At 40.7% G+C, this 20,427-nt stretch overlaps 1 protein-coding gene across 1 annotated transcript; it reads right to left on the minus strand.

Moving 5' to 3' along the window:
- Window positions 1–3,732: 3,732 nt before the first annotated feature.
- Window positions 3,733–9,601, minus strand: LOC308090495 (G protein-activated inward rectifier potassium channel 2-like; the record flags this gene model as incomplete). The annotated part of the gene is made up of 2 exons (XM_080435695.1): window positions 3,733–4,082; window positions 8,701–9,601. 2 exons carry the CDS (start codon window positions 9,599–9,601, stop codon window positions 3,733–3,735), a joined length of 1,251 nt encoding a protein of 416 aa, XP_080291821.1.
- Between the last annotated feature and the right edge of the window lie 10,826 nt (window positions 9,602–20,427).

Genomic DNA, 20,427 nt, shown 5'->3' on the forward strand with positions numbered 1-20,427 from the left:
GAATAAAATGTATAAAGACGAATGTACACTGGCATATTATATGACAGTGTACATTCTTATATGATTATATGGCGTTAGAGAATACAGGTGAACATTTGGCGAAAATGGCCAATCTACAAGCTGACAACGCACAGTGGTTCTCAAAGTGGGGTTCAGGGACCCCCAGGGGTCCTTGAAGGGGTTCCAGGGGGTTCCCATCTAAATGAATGCTAGGGAGGAACCAAATGGACCCTTACAAGTCTGTAACTCCCGAGAGTTGTGTGTGTCTGTGGCCTTAATGCATGTACCAAACTGGGGATCCTTGAAATTAAAAAGTTTAAGAACCACTGGTGTAGAGGGAGAAAATGAAGGGGCCAATTAAGGATGGGACCCCATGGTCAACAAATTACAGGGTTTAAGTGGTTTTAACATGCCTCTGGGAGGATGTGACAGTAACCAGAGCTAAAACCCCCAGGTGTAAATGAACCCAAGATGCCAATCAGCATGCCACATAGTAATATTGTAATTAAATATCATGATTAGTAATAAATCCATAGACAATGAATAGAGAAGTAAGCATTCGTGTGCCATCCAACTAGGAAAGTGTATACGCACAGTAAAAAGGTGACAGAATGCTAAAGTTCATAACATGAACAAGATGGCACTACTGAAAATAGAAACGTCACAAAATGTGTCAAGAGTGTTTTACGGGGGCACGATAACCCGAGTGTTAGCTGTCCTTCTTAACGGTGTAAACCTTATGAAAACGTGTGATGCAAGGAACCATGTGCACAAGATGAACAATTGTGCCCCTTTACCACATACAGTAGCACAGTGGTTCTCAACCCTTTCAGGCCACGACCCCCCAAAATAATCATATTCGAACATATTCGAATTCGACCCACATGTTGAGAACCGATGCAGTAGTGTAGCAAAGAGAAAGAGTATGTCGCTGCTGAAACCTTGTATCTCCATATTTCAACTTTTTATGTTATTTTTTCCCCCCAGATTAATGCCCTATACTTCATCATACAAGAAGGTCTCACAAAAGTGGTGAAAATAGCAGATCTACAAGCTCACAACATGTCCCATCGCGATGCGTTGTGAGCTTGTAAATCTGCTATTTTTGCTACTTTTGGTCTTTGTGGGTATAGAGCTCATGACTAAATAATAACTACATTGGATCAATATGAACACAGGTTCAGTCCCCCCCCCATTTCCTGAAAAGTCACAGCTTTGGACATACAAGGTTTCCACCCGACAGCGACGATATGTAATATGACTAAATAATATGTAGACATTATTATGCTGATATGATACACATTTCAAAGGCAGGTAAACAAAAGGCCTTCCTGTACTTACAGCTGCAAAGAAACATGGACACCTGAAGACATTATTATCTCCGCCAGGCCAAAGGCAAAGGGCCAGATAATGTTTTCACCCCTGTTGTGTGTCTGTCTGTGTATTTGTTTGTCCGCGGCTGTGTGTGTGTGTGTGTGTGTGTGTGTATACATATACACATAAATGATACAGTCATGCACTTCCTGGCAGAGATACAGCATCTGTTCCACTCACATGGACTACCAGGGAACCCAAATGGATCCTTACGGTCTGTACCCTCTCAGAGTTAAATTATCATTGAGGATTTTTACAGTGTAGGTTAGGATCCCAAAGATAAGAAATTGTTCCATTTGAGTTACACATCCGTAAGGGTCCATTTGGACCCCCGGTGGGCCCTGGACCGGGCGTTGAGAAACAGTGTATCTAGTAATGGAACGCTGTGACTTTGCTCCTGGTGTGGTTAATAACACATGTGAACTAAAACTTGAGTTGTTTTAGTACTCCCTGAAAGTTCCATTTGGTCATTCTTAATACTTAAGTAATCAAATAACGCATCGATTATGGATTGATTGTGATTTTCATTACTTATACTTTCGTTTTTTTTATAATTAGCTTAATGATATTATAAGAGTTTTACAAAGGCACAAATAATATGCAAACACAGAATAAAACACAATCAATAGAGTAATATGAAATTAGATCAAACTAAGTAAAAATAAAATTAAAATAAAGTTAAATAAGAAAAGTGTGAGCTAGTGTTATATTTGGGTTGGAGTTTCAGTATTTTACCGCAGCGTAAAGCCGATATTCAGCATTTGAGATGGGAAGAATGAGTTTATAGTCAGCCAATTGACATCTCACCCTTGTTCACGCCCTGCTTTTAACATTCTATCAGTAATCTAAATCAGTTCTGTCTCTCAACCTCTCTCTAAGTCGGTATGAAAAAATGACCTAATAGTGTGTAATCAAGAACAAAATAAAAACGGACTCATTTAACCTCATGTTATCTGATTACAATTATACTTATACTAAATATGACTGCAATTCTAATGATCACAGATGGTGCCTTGATGATAAATGATCTTTGCACTGGATCAAAACAATGTCCCGGCTATTCTCAGCTAATGTTTGTTTGTTGATGTTTTCTTTTCTTTTTTTGAATACAAATGTATCGTTTCATTGTAAACTTCCTTTAAATTATTTTTGTGAAAACCCCATAAACGGCCCTTTTCTGACTACATCCTGCTCATGCATCATGTGTAGTTCCTTCATATGGCAAGTTGCGTCTCTGAACCAATAACCTCATGTTCAATATCTGAATTAAACTCTAATACAAGAACATCAAAATGGCTGAGCATGCAGCTATACAGTCTCTTGCATAGGCAACTAACACATAAAGAGGTGATTTCAGAAAAGTTGACAGCATCTGCTTCTCCCAATGTGCACACGTTAGAGAATACAGTCTTTAAAGGGCTTCCCCCTGAAATCAATAGCAATTAAGGTTGCTAACAACAGACTTCAGACAGAGATTGATGGCATTGTTATTGTACAGTATTTGTTGTACGCTACCTCATTCAGCCAAATTCTCCAAACAACTTTGTTACACAGCTCCTGTGTTGTGGCAGTAGTGTTTATCGCATGAGAATATAAGATATTCACCAACAACTTGGCAACAGACCACAAGGCTACCGGAGAGCAGCAGGTAATAGCTAATCAGGGATTGGGGAAAGGTTTGCTTCGATTATACTATTAGTTACAGTTGTCTTATAACTGTTAACAATATTTTTGTCTATACACAATACTGAACAAATTAAACGCAGCTAATGTTTATACAAGCTTACACATTTCTGAAAAGTTCTAATAAAGAAAGCTGCAAACATAAGGCATAGAATATGAGAACATATGTACACAGCGGATCTAAGAGAATTGGTATCAAACATCTATCAAATATTCACACTCCTGCAACAAACCATATCATTTGGTAGTATATGTACAAAAATACAAATGGCAATTGCCGTTATACATACAATATTTTATATATATATATATATATATATATATATATATATATATATATATATATATATATATATATATATACGCACACTCACACACACACACACACTGTATGTACAGTACATTTAAAAAAACAACAAAATGGATTTATATCATCAAGAGGATTATTTTGGAACATGCAGTTGTCTTCGTACACGTCTAGCTAAGTGGTAAATGTTTTTTTTTGTTGCAGGCCATCTTGGACTTCGACTGTACTCAGACTGAACCGCCACGTTCTACCTGCGTCCTCAGACCTGGGACCCGAAAGCCCGGCTCAGCGTCCCTGAAGAAGAGACATAACACGATGTCTCGCAATGGACCACAAAACCTTACCTTTCCTCAGTTCCACTGTGCTCCCTACACTTTCGATTCGCTCTCTATGTTGGCAATGTCTCCGTTCCTCTCGCTCTGCTCCTCGGCGGTGGGGCTCTCCTCTTGGCTGTCTGGGCTGGGGATTTTCTCCTCCTCCGGGAGGCCCTGCTGGCTCAGCTTACTGGCCAGTGACCAGTTGAGGGGCAGGCGAGCACGGTTGGTCATGTCGGCCAGCTCTCTGGCGCTGCAGCTGGGCGTGTTGGTCTCATAAATGTCATGGAAGCTGTTGTAGTCCACTTCGTAGAAGCCGTCTTCCAGGGTGAGAACGGGCGTGAAGCGGTGGCCCCACTTGATCTCGCTGCACACATAGGAACTCCTGGCCTGGCACGTCATACCTGCATAACACGAAACATCACGGTACAAATCAACAATCTGGTACCACCCACCCATAAAACAAACATGGGCAAATTCTCCTTCTATAGCACAGCCACCAAGGAATGGAATAGTCTAACCCCATCCCTCAAAAAATGCAGTTCGCTGGGCTCATTCAAAACAGCCCTAAAAACTCATCTTTCTGGAGGCCTAAAGAGCAGCTAGTACCAGTTTCCCTGTAGACAGACGACCCCCCCCCCTCCTCTTTTTTGTACATATTTTTTATTTCCTCATGCTTTTTTTGTACATAGTGGTATTTTTTCTGTATTATCTGTATTTTCATGTTGATTTTTTAACTGTTTGGTTGCTACTATATATGTCTATGAAATTAATTCAAGGACCCCAACGGAAACAAGTCCGCAAGGACTTTTTTGGCCGGACCTTTTAGACAAAAGCATTATAAATGTAACTGTGTTGTTTTACATTCTTTTGCCCAATCAATCAATCAATCAAACTATTATATACTTTCATTTTGTCTTTAAAAAGAAAAGTGATTCCATCTGCCAAATAAGCAGTTGGCTCACAAGCAGCAAGTGAGCTGCAGAAATCAGACAGCCTTGTCTGCAACCGTGATATCAATTTAATCTTGGGGAGATATTGCTATATTGATTGAGCCATTTCCACTTCGATAAAACATTCTGAAATCAATCGGGCAACATTTCAACGATTTCAGCATAAAACCAGCAGCAGCACCCCCCCGCCCACACACACACAAACTATTCCCCTCTCTCTAGGTTATTTTACACTCATAATCATTGACTATCACATGGTGAGGGCAAATATTGTAATTTTTACTCCACTACAATTATTTGAAAACTTTAGTTACTAGTTATTTTGTAGATTTGGATTATTATTACAAAACATAGATTAACCACCTCAGCCCTATTTAAACTTTAAACTATTTGAAAATAGCCGATATACAAGCTCAGAGCTTGTAGATCGGCTATTTTCAAAAGATTTTAATACATTTTATACATATGATACCTTGTGAAACGGAACATTCTGCATAATGAGAACTTGCACTTAAAGTACATTTTCATACCAAAACTTTTACTCAAGTAAATGTTTAATTCCGGACTTTTACTTGTATTTCTACATTGCAGTATTGATAGTAAGTCAAAAAAATTGAGTACTTTTTCCCCCACAGCTTGCATCAAGCCTCTCTTCTGTTTGTGCTGCTGAGTCACCACAACAATAACATTAGTTGAAAACAACTGCAACTCGAAAGACCTCTGTAGAGTGCATACATACCTCCGCCAACACAATGCGGTTGTCAAGATATGCCATTTACAACTGAGATATCAGTGATTATGTAATTTTGGTGCATGTGTGTTACGCCACATAATATACCAATGCTCCAACTGGTAGGAAAGAGAAAGGCACGTCTATCGATACAACTAGAGACCATCCTTGCGATGGGATCACACCAGCCGCGATGCCAAATCGGTGTGTATGGTGCAATGGAAAACATGAGAGTGACTTTGGTGAAACAGGTGAACTGTGCCAGATATATTAAATATGCCTAACCATCCTCAAATGGCCAAATTTTAACCTGTTGTAGGATCCCGGGCTATTAGCGAATGGGGAGAGTTCAGAGTATTCCTCAGAGTGCGTTGGGTTAATGTCCTTTTAGACATTGGCCGGCCGTTGGACGGCCAATACATATATTGGCCGTCCAATATATATATACAAGCATTCTGTACATTGGTGGAGATATTTTTAGTTTTTCCATTTACCATAGGGTAGTCATGGCATGGGAGAATTGGCAGATAACATGGGCCTCATTCCAACAGAGATCAGTTCAAAGCAGGTGTGCTGCTAAACTCTTCCATACACACACATATCCACCAAAGGTTCAGCAATTACTCACACAAACCTCATAATGGGTTGGGTCTGAATTACAGACTGGGGTACCCCATTGGCTTTCATGTCAACATCACCAAAACATAACCATAATTTTAAAATAAATGATGGCACAGAAATAAAACCAGGAGTAAAACACTAAACAACAGCACAATGCACAGCTCAGGTTGTACCTGCTGACCCCTCGGATTGCATCAGAACTGCAGCCTTTCCCTTTACCAGCATTTTAAATGTTAATTCAACTGTGTATTAAAGACCAACTACCCCCCCCCCCCTCACCCCCCCAAATCATGGTTTTGTTTGTTTACTGTTTAATGAAAATTACTTGTCAAAATCCTAATAGTTCGGCTCCGAGGTTATCCCTATTGTCTCACAAGTTCCTAATGGGTTTGAAGATGGATGGATGGAACTTTGTGAAGTGAAGGTGAATGTTTTTTTCAGCCTCCCCCCACATTGTCTTGTTTACATTCTGAAAGCTTTCGCTGTCGCTTCATATAATTGTTCCGGAACAGATTATCGGACCATGTACATTATTTAGATACTGGGCTGTTTGCTTGTCCACATATTATAGCATGTTGTTTGTTTAGACAGATGCTACGTTTGATGTTTATCTGGTATCCTAGTTACTTACTAGCAATTACTTGTTTTCTTAGCACTATTTACATGACCATTTAACCTGATAAATGACTAGGGTTCATGCCATTTACGGATAAGAGCATCTGCTAAACGCTTAAATTGTTTTTGGACAACAATGATTGGACAACTTACAGATGTGAGCTATATTTGTTTTGACAAGATGAACCATACTTGTGGGTAGGAACATTTATTTTTAGACTTTGTTGAGGTTTAAGATGACTAGAGAAAAAAAAGACTAGAAAAAGGTGCTCCTCGGAGCACAGGTCTCTGCCAGGTCAGGCAGGTTATTGTGGGCCAGTAATGTTGATGGAATATGAAGAATCGGACAGATCCATCTTGATCACATGACTATAGAGATAATGGGTACCAATTTGAGTGATGTTTGGACTACAAAAATCAGCCTTCTGGTGGCGCTATAATAGGGCAATGTCAAAAGGGTGGCATTTGTTCCTCAACGTAGTTCGAATGTGTGTGCAACGTTTCACCAGAATCGGACACTGCGTTCATGATTTGAGGCATTTTGTTCAAAACGGGCCACTCAGGCTAACTTTAGATGTCAATCTTAGACAATCAGGATGGAATATGATAAATAAAACAGATCCGTCTTGATCACATTACTTAAGGGCGGCAGTGGCTCAGGAGGAAGAGCAGCCACAGTTCGATCCCGGGCTCCCCCAGAGTTAGTGTCGAAGTGTCCTTGAGCAAGACGCTGAACCCCTAATTGCTCCCGATGAGCAGGTTGGTGCCTTGCATGGTTTCCTCCAGTTATAGGTAAAAACGTGAATCGGCCTGTTATAGCGCCACCATGAGGCTGATTTGAACATTTTCAAATGGCCTTTCTTCCTCTGCCTAGGATGTGGGTACAACATTTCACGCTTCGTTCATTATTTGAGGCATTTTGTTCAAGATGGAGCACTCCTGCAAACTTTGGAAGCCAATCTTAGCCAATCAGAATCTGAAAAATCTGAAAGACCAGTTTTGTTTAATGACTATAGAGATAATGTGTACCGATTTGCGTGATGTTTGGACAAAATCTGTAGGAGTAATATAAAAAAAATTGTTTTGCACGGCCTGGCGGAGACAATTCATGTAACATAACAGTAACGTAATTTAAAAGTCTTCACTTGTGATTTATTCCGCAGTAAAGTCATTGGAGCTGCACCACTGCTTCTGTAGCTTTCTGTAGACAAAACTGTCCACTGTTTTAATGGTTTTGTATAGTTTGCACAACCACAAGCACACCTGCCCTCATCTATTGATAATGAAATGTGATCCTATTTGCATCTCGTTCACAATATGCCTATTGGGCAGCTGATGATCTAACAAAAGGCTGGCTGTGTGGCAACAACACCCATGGTGTATATACTGCCTCCATCCACATTCACTGAATATATTTCAGCATTCATTTTCTTTTATGCTATTCAATGACTCAACACAATTACTCGTGAGACCATCAAACATTAATTTCCTGTAAAAGTGTAAAAAAAAAGTACACTACAAGTACACTACAATTCTCGTTAATTTAGCTACGAGAGAAACAGTTTTACTCTTCAACTCTTACTCTTAATTTGTTCAATTAACAAATACATTAAAATTACCGTATTTGATACTTTTTCTTGCTGGCATTTATGTAGCAAATTGACAGAAGAAGCAAAGTGGCTCTCTTCCACCATAGAAAATTGCTTAGTGGATAGAGAGACCATGGGGCAATCAGAAGGTCACCGTTTCGCCACCCGGCTCGAAGTGTCCCTGAGCAATACACCTAACCCCTAACTGCTTCCCCTGAGCGCTCATCATAACCATCATAGCCTTGGGGGAGTCAATTATATATAGCGTTAAGTGGTTAAAACATAATCCAGCGGGTTCTTTTTACATTTTTAAACGGACCCAATACATTACCACTATACCAGCTCATTAGCCATGGTTGGCTAATTGGAGTGGAACTCTGGGATCTATTAATACACACTTCATTGTGATGATCTTCAGAATTACACTTCCCTTTGCTGTGAACAGCAATTAAAACTGGAACATCTACAATGTCCACAAATCCCCTTATGTCCAGAAAATGTTCTGACTACTTACCTGTAGCTTCCACCATCCCTTCCAGAATGACAACAATCTCATAATCTTCTTTTTTGAGGTGGTCTTGTGAGATCTCCCAGAAGGGACTCTTCTGGTTAATCTCGTGGCAGATGATGAGCGGCGACACCAGAAAGAGCCTGTCATCTCCTGTGTCGTAACCCACATTTATGTCTGTTTGGTTGAGGGGGATGAACTCCCCTTCCTTGGTCTGCTTTGACTTGATCAGCTTGGCTCGGATAGAGGCCTCCACGATATGAGAGTTCCGCAGGTCCCCGACCCGGAACATCAGGCACAGCCGACCGTCCCTCATCGAGATGACCGCGTTGGTGGAAAACACAAGCGTTTCCGCTCGCTTCTTTGGCTGTGAGATCTTAACGAACATGCAGCCAACCATGAAGGCGTTTACAATAGATCCCAGTACTGACTGCACAAGCAGCAAAAGGATGCCTTCGGGGCATTTGTCTGTGATGACCCTATAACCATATCCAATGGTGGTCTCTGTCTCTATAGAGAAAAGAAAAGCCGATACAAACCCATTGAGATTATTGACACATGGTGTCCACTTATCGTCTGACATGTGGTCGAAATCGCCACGTAGATAGGCAATGCCCCACCACATGAGGCCGAAGAAGAGCCACGTTATGGTGTACACCAGGACGAAGATGAAGAGGTTGAACCTCCACTTCAGGTCCACGAGTGTCGTGAAGATATCCGTCAGGTAGCGGTATGTCTCTCGGATGTGCCCGTGGTGGACATTGCACTTGCCGTCCTTTCGGACGTACCTCTGAACCTTCCTGGCCTTCCTCTCCACTTCTTTCAGCTGTTTAGGCAGGTCATCTTTGAACTGTTTGGACAGCTTGGCTGTTCTGAAGATGGCTGTGCTCTCCACATCCCGATCCATGGGGTTCCTGGATTAATTCAAGCCTGCAGTGAGACAAGAGGTAATCAATTAAAGTGAGTCATTTCAGCAAGTTCATGTAGTGATTATTCTAATGTGGATGTCATTGAATAAGATAATACTGGATTCTTTCTCTCTCAAAAAAACAAAATATGACACAGGATTATGTCAGCAAGTACCAACCAATTTCAACCAATAATATCGTGAAACTGAAAAAACAGCCAGCACTCAATAAATGTCCATTTTCGCATTTACCTCTCCCAGACAAAGCAACTGATGCGTTTCAACCTAGCAGGCTTTCCTCAGTGTTGTGTCAAGACAACAGGAAGTGAGGTATAAATAGTGTATGACGCAACATTATTAATAGGGTACCAGGGCAGGACAAATGCTATGTGAAATGCAATGCAATAAGACGATTAAACATACAAATACAGTTTGTAGGATGATCACAATGAGCCAACTCTACATCTACAGTATATACATAAATGCAGGCCACTTCAGGGCCTACTACGTGCCTGTAAGGTTAGCAATCCTAACACACATGTGACTCGTAAGATTCAAAAGTAGATAAGACAAAACATTCCCAAATACAAAAATACACAGTAAAAACCTAGGAGGGAGGCCTTTTGACACACTACAATGTTAATCAACACCCCAATATAGACATATTTGATGTATTAAGGACGTCAGAAGTCATGATAACGTTTGATAGGAATACTCTTTTATTTGTGACTTATTTGTGACACAACTGCCAAGCCCCGATGTAAGGGTCCATTTGTATCGGTAATGGTGTTACACATATAAAATTAATCGACAAAGAAGATGACATAAATACCTCCCCATCACATTCCCATGGTGAACAACAACGCAATTAAATGACAATAAAACAATAACGTAAATGTGTGTACTCAGGCATGCTGGGAAGTTGCACAGCTCGGGACACTTCACAGGTGGGGGACCTCAGGGGTCTCGCTGTCCCCAGCGACCCATGCACCTAAAACAAAATCCCGGAAAAATATTGTCTCTACGACATATTGTTCAGTTTTCCTCTTTGTGGCCACCTAACGGTACAGAAGCTGGGTATAGCTCAGTCGGTAGAGTGCTCCCATTTGAATCACAAGGTTCAGGTTTCAATACCAGGCACTGCCAAGCGTATGAGTAATGTCAACACAACTATGCATATGCTGTAGCTCCAGTCCTATGCCAAACTTCCTATGGGTGACTAATTAAGACATACGGTGGCATTAAAGACAGATTACTTTGAGGATTAATGAACATTTTGATTCCAGACAGTTCTGCTGATCAACCCTCCTGTATTTCTCATTTGTTTTCCTCCTCTTGCTATATGAACTGAGCTATTTTTGATCATAATTTGACACAAATCTGTCACAGACCATCCAATCAAACTCATTCTGATGTGCCGATGCCGCAAATATGTGACTGAGTGAACTTATGAGAAGAGAAGATCAACGGATTAGACAAGAAACTGAAGATATAATGCTTCATGTTGCTCGTATATCACGACAATGAATACTGAAAAATTGTATGTGCCTAACATGTTTGTTACTAGTTATAACATACATAAAATGAATGAATGAATATGAATAGACTGTGTCATAGAATGGATTTCTGTTTTGCTTTAACAAGGATGGATGACCTACTTTTGAGATTGGAGAGATACTGTCTTTCCTCCCAAAAACCAGAGGGACCAGAATGCCACCAGAGAGCCACTTGACACATCGCTCCCAGGGGTGTCCCCTGGGTGGATTGGCCACAGGAGGTGGGCTGTGTCCTGTCTTGTTACATCAAAGTACAGGAGTATCGTCACCCACCCACGACAAGGCCATGCCAGAGAGGGAGAAGATCAGCAGTTAACTATTTAAAACCTGTATACTGTACTTAATTGATCAGGGTCTTCCAGATCGGCCCACTTCTTTCTCCACACCAAATCTCTACAAATCTCTTTGTTGCCTTGCAATACGTTGTTAACTTGTAGATTTGCTAATTTCACAGAATGTTCCGCTATTATGACATGCCCAGAATAGGTATGCTAGGGTTTAAGTGGTTAACCTTGAGTCGCAAAAGTATGTTCTCGATATGGCACTGTATCAGCATCTTTTATCTGTTGTTTCATTCCCAAGGACAAAGGTTTCCGAGGAGTCAGGTCCCTATCTCTGCCTAGTCCTTGAATCCTTCACCATCACCGCTGAGGGACATCAATCAAAGGAAGGACAGACGACATCCTATTCTTAGATAATAGTTCTTTATATCCAAGGGATAACGCTGCTTGCTCTGCCTTAACTGTAGTCACAGTTAGTTAGCCACAGGGGAACAAGATAAAAAGATGATAAAACTTGTCCTGACAGCTCTGTCCCTGTCCCTGAACGTGTGTGGGGATGGCTGATTTAAGCCTGATTCATACTTGCACGCAATGGCGTCGCGCGGCGAAAATAGCAGACTTATAAGCTCATAACGCGTCACGGTTGCGGAGCGTCGCGGTTGCGGATTTGTGCTTTGTTTGATCTAATATATCTATGTATTGGTAGTTTAAGAGCGGAGTCTCTCTTCTGTCTCTGAAGTTTCCTCATTGTCCTTGACTTTGATCTCAAAGTTTTTTGAATTTGTGTTGCATTTGATCGTATAAAAATTGCTACAGTAATATACGTATCAAGTTTTGCTTCATTGATAGAGTAAAGTCTAGCTCAACTGGCCTTTTAGGAGTATTTAACTTCCATATTGTAACGTAATTCCAAGTGAAACAGGATAGGGAGGTGGGACATAATATTGAGCAGAGAGCTGCACAGGTCTCAGGGAATTACACTGATGAGGTGCGAGGTTGAACCGCATGGGGCTTTGGAACCTCCACAACAGATGGACTCACCTCACTCCATCTACCTGCTTTAATAAGCACTCTTCTCAGCCATGGCAGTGACCATGTGAGGTCACCTCGGACCACAAAGTAAAAGAGAGAAGCCTTTATTTGCCCACAAGAGGGACAAAAACTTGCGAGACATACTTGTCAGAGCTGACCTATATAATCCCCCTCAACACTTTTTGTCAACTTTACCTTCTGGTAATTTTCCCTGTCATAACCTTTCATATCTTTTTACATCTTTTGAACTGCTGTGGGTTATGGTTATGCACTCTGAGGTTTCAGGGGATAGAGGCGGTCAGCCCATTAACGAGAGGTGGTGATAGGGACAAGTTATTACCCCAGCGGGAGGCCTTCTGGATCCACAGACTACAGACAGAGCACACGAAGGTGCTCATTAAGGGTCTTAATGAGGAGCTTTTATTGAGCTGCATTTTGTGAATTGGTTCAGATGTTTAGTCAGTCACATTGGCCTTTCCAAATTGGTAGAATTTTCAAACACGTCCAAATTAGTAGAATATGTCCAAATTATTAGAATTAATACATTTCAAATATGTCTATGATATTGGGGCATTGATTAACATTGTGGTGTGTCAAAAGGCCTCCCTTTTTTAAATTAATTTTTATATGTGTAACACCATTACCGATACAAATGGACCCTTACATTAGGGCTTGGCAGTTGTGTCACAAATAAGTCACAATTAAAAGAGTATTCCTAATCCTATCAAACGTTATCATGACTTCTGACGTCCTGAATTTGCACACCTGTACAGTATGTCTTGGACAGTTACTAAATTCCAGTGGAGTAGATATCTTTACTGTATGCTCAGCTTTATTTAATTAATTCTACTGAATTCTACCTAGGCTCCAAAGTAGCCTGACAGTGCGTCGCGCATTCGAGTCCCGATCGGCCTTTGCTGCATGTCACTCCCCATCTCTCCCCATTTCCTGTCAGACTACTATCCTATCAATAAAGGCATAAATGCCCCAAAACAAAACTGGGAAAAAAAAAAAATCTACTGTTCAGTCATCAGACCTTTATCAAATATCTCATATTGGAACACAAATGTGATGCATCCATCACCATTCCGGACTACGTTTTTCTTACCTTTTATATGATATTATTATATCCTAGGACGAGTTGTACAGCAGAAAAAAATTATAACTCCCTCTCGAGTCCACCGCAGCTAAAAACCCGAGCATACGGTCCATGTGTTAGATCGTATTTTTATCACGATTTCTTTTTTTTTATATCTGACATATTGACATTTGTCCACAGTGTTTGTTTTAGATGCGCCTAAAACAAAACGGCAGCCCATTTGGGACAAAAACATTGTGGGCAGTTTTATGTCGTAGTCCGGAATTCTCCTTTAATTGTAAATCTATTAAATAAATGTATGAAAGTCTTAATCCAAGGCCAGGTTTCCTTATGCAGAAAAGATAGCCTGTTTACTTTTCTCATAATTACATGACTGCATGAAAGTCCAAACTAGTTTTGTATTATTTGTGATGCTATGTGCAATTCTGCAACACAATAGAGGCTATATAGTCTGGAAGCATACAGGTTTTCCCATACTCTCTTTTATTTTTTGAGTGGTGTAGCCGCTCCTATAAGTGGGGTTGGGAATTCGTCTTTCCCTGTACTGTGATTGGCTGACTCTATTCACACCCTTTCCGCCGTACCGTGATTGGCTGACTCTATTCAGACCCTTTGCTTTGATTGGCTAGCGAGACGCATGATGAAATAATAACTTATAAATAGCACCACGTACTTCAAAAAATCATTTTTTTTTAAAGTGAGCTTCCATCACTGTGATGACCACTGTTGTTTCTAAATAACACCGCTTCACTTGGGTGTGATTTTTCCATACTTATCCAGACCTGGAAATTACTCAAATTAAATTCCATACTTTTCCATAGATGGGCAAGCCAATATACAGGGTATACTAATGACATCAGGTCTCTCTATATATGGGCATAAAAGGGACAAGGACTGACAGACAGAGATCTCCATATATGGGCATAAAAGGGACACAGGTAGACAGACAGATACAGAGATCTCCATATATGGGCACAAAAGGGACAAAAAAAAGGGACCGGTACAGCAGGTATGCTGACATAGCCCCCGACACTCTCTGACCCATACATATCGGTCAGATCGGCGGTGCAGCGTAGATGTGAGGGCCGCATACGCATAGTAGGGCCGTATCGATATGGTAGCCTCTGTATCGATACGATTATCGGCAAGGAATACGATACGATTGCCGTATCGATTAATTGAACCCACCCCTACCGCATAGCGTCCCAAACTCTAAATGTGAGGGCCACGTAGCGGCCTGAACCTCTAGAGTGTTAAAAGCATCAACATGTTAAGAAAGATCAAAACAAGAAAATGATCTGTCATTGCTCTCATGAAATGTTATATTTTCATTCTGTGTCTGCGAGAGATAGAGAAGAGAGAGAGAGAGAGAGAGAGAGAGAGAGAGAGAGAGAGAGAGAGAGAGAGAGAGAGAGAGAGACAGAGACACAGAGAGGGGAGGGTAGAACTGGTAAACCAAAAATAAAATAGTCATAAATAAAATATGATTTTTGTCTTGAAACCATTGTGGTGTATGATCAAATTTTTCTGACAGGGTGATGATGGAATGGTGGTGGGGTAAGGGAGGCACCAAGATGTAATCTTGTCTAGGTCTAGGACATAAAAATAGTTATGGCTGGCCCTGCTTTTCTCAAGCCACTCCAGTTTCCAATCTCTGCCTATTCAATTGAATTGAATTTCAATGATTTATTTAAAAGGACACTGTACTGCTACACGAATATAGCCTTATAATTACAGAGTATTAAAAGCCTATAGTAGATACAAATTGTGAAACCCTTCCAAACTTATTATCATTTTTATATTTTTAGACACAATTTACCTCCTTTAGGAGAGATAAAAGATAAAAACTATTCAGACAAAGGATGTAGGCTACAAAAAGCAGAGCTGCACCACAACATGCAGGGAGACCATCCATTCAATTAAATATTTTCTGCAAGTTCATAAGGTCGTGTAGATGAATGGAAACCAATGGCTTCCTCTAGGAAAAAAGAATAATTCATAATACATAAATTGTGAAATTATTGGCTGTAATTTAGGCCCGGTTCCTTGAGGGGTTCCAAATGGACCCTTACAGGTCTGTAACACTGGAGTGTACCGGTCCATTTGGTTCAATTTGTACACTCTCAGAGTTATGGGGGTCTTTGGGGATTAAAAAAATAAAAAAAATAATAATAATGGTGACACTGTCATCATATCAATGGGCTAAGCGTGATGCAATAACCACAGGTATTATGTGACTACTGCTGCGGTCTGCATAAAGTTGACCGTTAATAGCAGTGGTTCTCAACCTTTTCAGGCCGCGACCCCTCAAAATAATCATATTTGAACTGGGGACCTCCCAAAATAATCGTATTTGAACTGGGGACCTCCCAAAATAATCGTATTTGAACTGGGGACCTCCCAAAAGAATCGTATTTGAACTGGGGACCTCCCAAAAGAATCATATTTGAACTGGGGACCCCCCACCCTGACAAGCACTTGGAATTGTAGTTGAGGCATTACATTTAGTTTGACTCGGTTCCGCAGATAAACATTGTGAAAATATTGCAAGGCGTTGTGAGCCTGTAGATCAACTATTTTCAAATTCTTTGCCTCTATCTTATTTTGTTTGACAATTTGGCCAATATTTGACCAGTTGTTATAGTAGCCTACAGTTTGTTGATTACTTTTGATGCAGTAATGGCCTTTTTTCATTTTTTTTTTTTTTTTTTTTAGGTACAAAGGTCTTAAAGGTCCCACAGGTTGAGCACCACTGGTCTAATAGGTCCACATCCACGAAACAGTCTGAGACCAATTTGTGTTGTTCTGCTGCATTGTTATCGTTATTATGCAAGTGTTTCCAGTGGAACTGTCACAGTGTCACCTGTCCTGTCCCCCCACAGCAGTGAGAAACCAAACGCTGCGCGCACAGCACAGCACAGCACAGCACAGCCCACCATAATGGAACGTTTTCCCGTCACCATGGTGATGAGAACCCATCCAGTTTATTATGTCTTGGTGGTGGACTAAATATATCATGGCTACAGTGTGTCGTGCAACAATCATCATGTGAAACACACACTCACAGACACACACAGACACACAGACAGACAGACAGACCACAAGATACGCACAAACCTCATATTGAGTTGTAAAAACGGGTGATGATAAATTCAAGGTAATAGCGTTTTATTTTTATTCCCATTTTAACTAAAAACGAAACGAAGGTGTATTCGGCTAATGATCAACATTACCTCAGAGGGGACAGGGGAGACGTTACGTAATTCTTCTTTTCTCCACATATCAGTCAAATCAATAATTTATTGATTTGACTAAATTGAATTGAATTGTATTCAGGTGCTATTTCTTCCACATACTATATTAGGCCTACTGTCAATGTTATGTAACACTCCACTCCCAGTCATGTCTTCAGTTCTTCTTCATTTCGCGCAGTCAACGTATCAGGAATCAGGATACATTTATAGCATTGTTGGACCAAGAATGACAGAGATTCTTTTTTTAATCGATCATGACATTTTGTGTACCTCTGTCAGTCTTGATCGACACCCCCAAATATCCACTGGCGGTCCATGATTAATGCCCGTACTACAACATACATATGCAAATAAAAAAATATAAAGTGCTTGACCTAAAGTCAAAGCTGTCAACCGTCGAGTCGGGCCGCTTGTGGTTAGTAATATTCCGTGTTTGTTCAATATAAATGTTTAAATCCCGCCTGTGCCTGAATTTCACTGTATTCCCCCAACGAGTGTAGTGGCGCTGTTGCAGCAGGTGAACGCCGGTATAACACTCAACGGAAACGAGGAAATACAGTGACATTCAGTCCCAGACGGGATTAAAACACTTCTTTATGGAACAACACGGAATAAAAACGGAACACAAGCAGTCCGCCGCGACTGGTAACATCCGTGGCTCTAGGGTGAGTACTTTATATTTAGAATTTACAAACGTTTGGCGTAGTACGGACATTAGATACGGACGTTTAGTGGAGATTTGCGGGGGATCGACCAAGACTGACAGAGATACACACGTATCGAATACAAAAATAAAATAAAATAAATCTCTGCAAGACCATTTTTATTATTTTATTTTTTTTACATACATTACATCATTACAGTTGCACTAAAGCAGAGCTGGGTGCTTATAAAACGTCGATCAAGGGGAAAAGACATGTATTTCATACCTTGTTCATTAACGCTCCCATCCTTGGTTTCTCCTCCTGTAGCTTCAGCCTGTGGATGTAGTCGACTTGACTCGGTCAGGTGTCTGAACAGCGAAGGGCAGGCTAATTAATCCAACATTTCCCCCATCATGATGACAGTGAATAAACCTACATACATCTCCTCCAGGATACATAAGAATAGATACACCCCCGTCTCCTCCACAGAATGTCAGGGAGAGAACGGAGACAGGGAAGGAGAGAGAGAGAGAGAGAGAGAGAGAGAGAGGAGAGAGAGAGAGAGAGAGAGAGAGAGAGAGAGTAGAGAGAGAGAGAGAGAGAGAGAGAGAGAGGGGAGAGAGAGAGAGAGAGGGGAGAGAGAGGGGAGAGAGAGAGAGAGGGGAGAGAGAGAGAGATGAGAGAGAGAGAGAGAGAGAGGGGAGAGAGAGAGAGAGAGAGAGGGAGAGAGAGAGAGAGGGGGGAGAGGGAGAGAGAGAGAGAGGGGGAGAGGGAGTGAGAGAGAGAGAGAGAGAGAGAGAGAGAGAGAGAGAGAGAGAGAGAGAGAGAGAGAGGGGGTATATATTGTGTGTGTGTGTTGTGTGTTGTGTGTGTGTGTGTGTGTGTGTGTGTGTGTGTGTGTGTGTGTGTGTGTGTGTGTGTGTGTGTGTGTGTGTGTGTGTGTGTGTGTGTGTGTGTGAGGGGAGAGAGAGAGAGAGAGAGAGAGAGAGAGAGAGAGAGAGAGAGATTGTAATGAAATGAGGGGGCAGAAACAGTATAGATATGGCTCATCATAGTGGCTCATATACAGTACTTCCTATTGCGTGTCTCCAGTATTAGTCAACAACATGTAACATTTACTGAAGCATAAAGGTTCCCATGGGACTAATAATAGCCCACTGTGAACTCTATAGCTGTATAATTATGATAAGATATGAGATATGTCTAATCTAATTGGTTGCTAGGTTGTCTCAACAACCATGTCCAACAGAAAGCAATTTTAACCACTCAAACCCCATCTGGGTAACCGGAATCCCTCAGGGCTCAATACTAGTGTCTTTTCTGTTTTATGTTATTGTGGGGAAAGCTTTCGCTGAAAATATTTTAGCTTTTTCAGTAGAAACACACAAGCCTATAGGTTTCTATAGAGTTCAGCGATAGGTCAGTTATTGATTACAATCATGCAGACAAAAACCATGCCACAAAAATCCAGGGGGCTATTAATAGAAGGCAGGAAGGAGTGTGGTATAGATCTATGGGTAAATAGGACAGGCTTGTATTGAGGTGAAGGGGCCACCAGATGGCACCGCCAGACTCTCAGTCTAGCAGAGCAAGTCCTTAAAAAGGCTTTAGTTTTCGAGATACTCTAATCAAAGAGCTGAGAATAAGGAACCACAGAAAGCCCACGATGTGGGGGTGAGGTCCACAACTCTCTAGCTCCTCTCTTATGAATGATAAAACATTTTGCTGTGTTGTCAGATTATTCCATCAACCAACCATGGCCAATTACCTCAATTCAAATGATCTCAATAATCTACCCTTTGTCTCAGATCTGCTGAATCTTGGCATGAAAATGTCAAGGAATCCAAAGCTTTTATTTAAACGTAACTATCTAGACACAGAAATAACTTTTAATAAAGTTAAAAAATGTCATAGAAAATTGGTATCTATTTAAATGTATTCATCTTACATTTTCATGTTTCAAGACATTAGACTATAAGGATTCCATTCATCTGGAAATACATGTCCTATACTGTATAATCTAAGGCTTATCTGCAGAAGTCTAGGCAGATGGTGGTCTTTTGACATTACCACTGGGCTGCTGGTGAACAATGTTGCTTGAGATGGAGGTTCATACAGCTGTAAACTGTAAACATCCCTTTCCATTATATTATTCTCCATTTGTTAGTTACACAGGTGTTTTTCATTTTTATTTGACGATGGGTTCCCAGATTGCACAATAATTGGTTGATGTCACAGATAATAATAATAATTTTTATTTGTATTGCACTTTACATTTGAACAAACCTCTAGTGCTAACCTCAAAGATACCTTGCAATGCACCAATTTGCCATAATCTGCAATTTAAGCCAAATATCTGACATTGTTTTCACACTCTGGTCAGGTATTTGCAGGTTAAAGAAATCTGTTTGCTGCTTCTTACACCCAATTGGAGATGTTTGCTTTAGGGCTTGAAGAAAGGCCATGTGGTCACAATAAGCATTAGTGCTGCAATCTGCCTACTACTGTAGATTATGAGATTATCTTGTACTGTATCTTGTTTGGGAGTAAATTGTGTGCATTTTGGCCTAATGGTGGCACTTGAGAAAAAGTTATGGGGTCACCAAAACCCTGCATTAAAGAGCAAAGCAAATACAATGGCAATCCAGCCAGTAGTTTTGAGATATGTTGTTGGGATCTCTGTCTGAGAGTGGACAAAGTACAAACTGACACTTTTGGGTCCATTTGCGTATTCTTAGAGGTAAATAAACACTCAGGAATGTACTATGTGGTGTGCAATGCAGGGACACGTCACATCATTCATAAGAGTCAAGACTGATGTAAAGTATTGTAAATTGTGAGAAAGCCAGCCAGTAAATATGTAACACAACATCACATGTAAATTCATCTCACAGGGTAATGGTTTTGGCCTATGTATAACTTGCATGAGTTTTTATCAAATCCACTCTGTTGATGAGAAT

Source organism: Gymnoscopelus braueri, assembly GCF_963280865.1.
Source record: "Gymnoscopelus braueri genome assembly, chromosome: 8".
NCBI classification, from domain to species: domain Eukaryota; kingdom Metazoa; phylum Chordata; class Actinopteri; order Myctophiformes; family Myctophidae; genus Gymnoscopelus; species Gymnoscopelus braueri.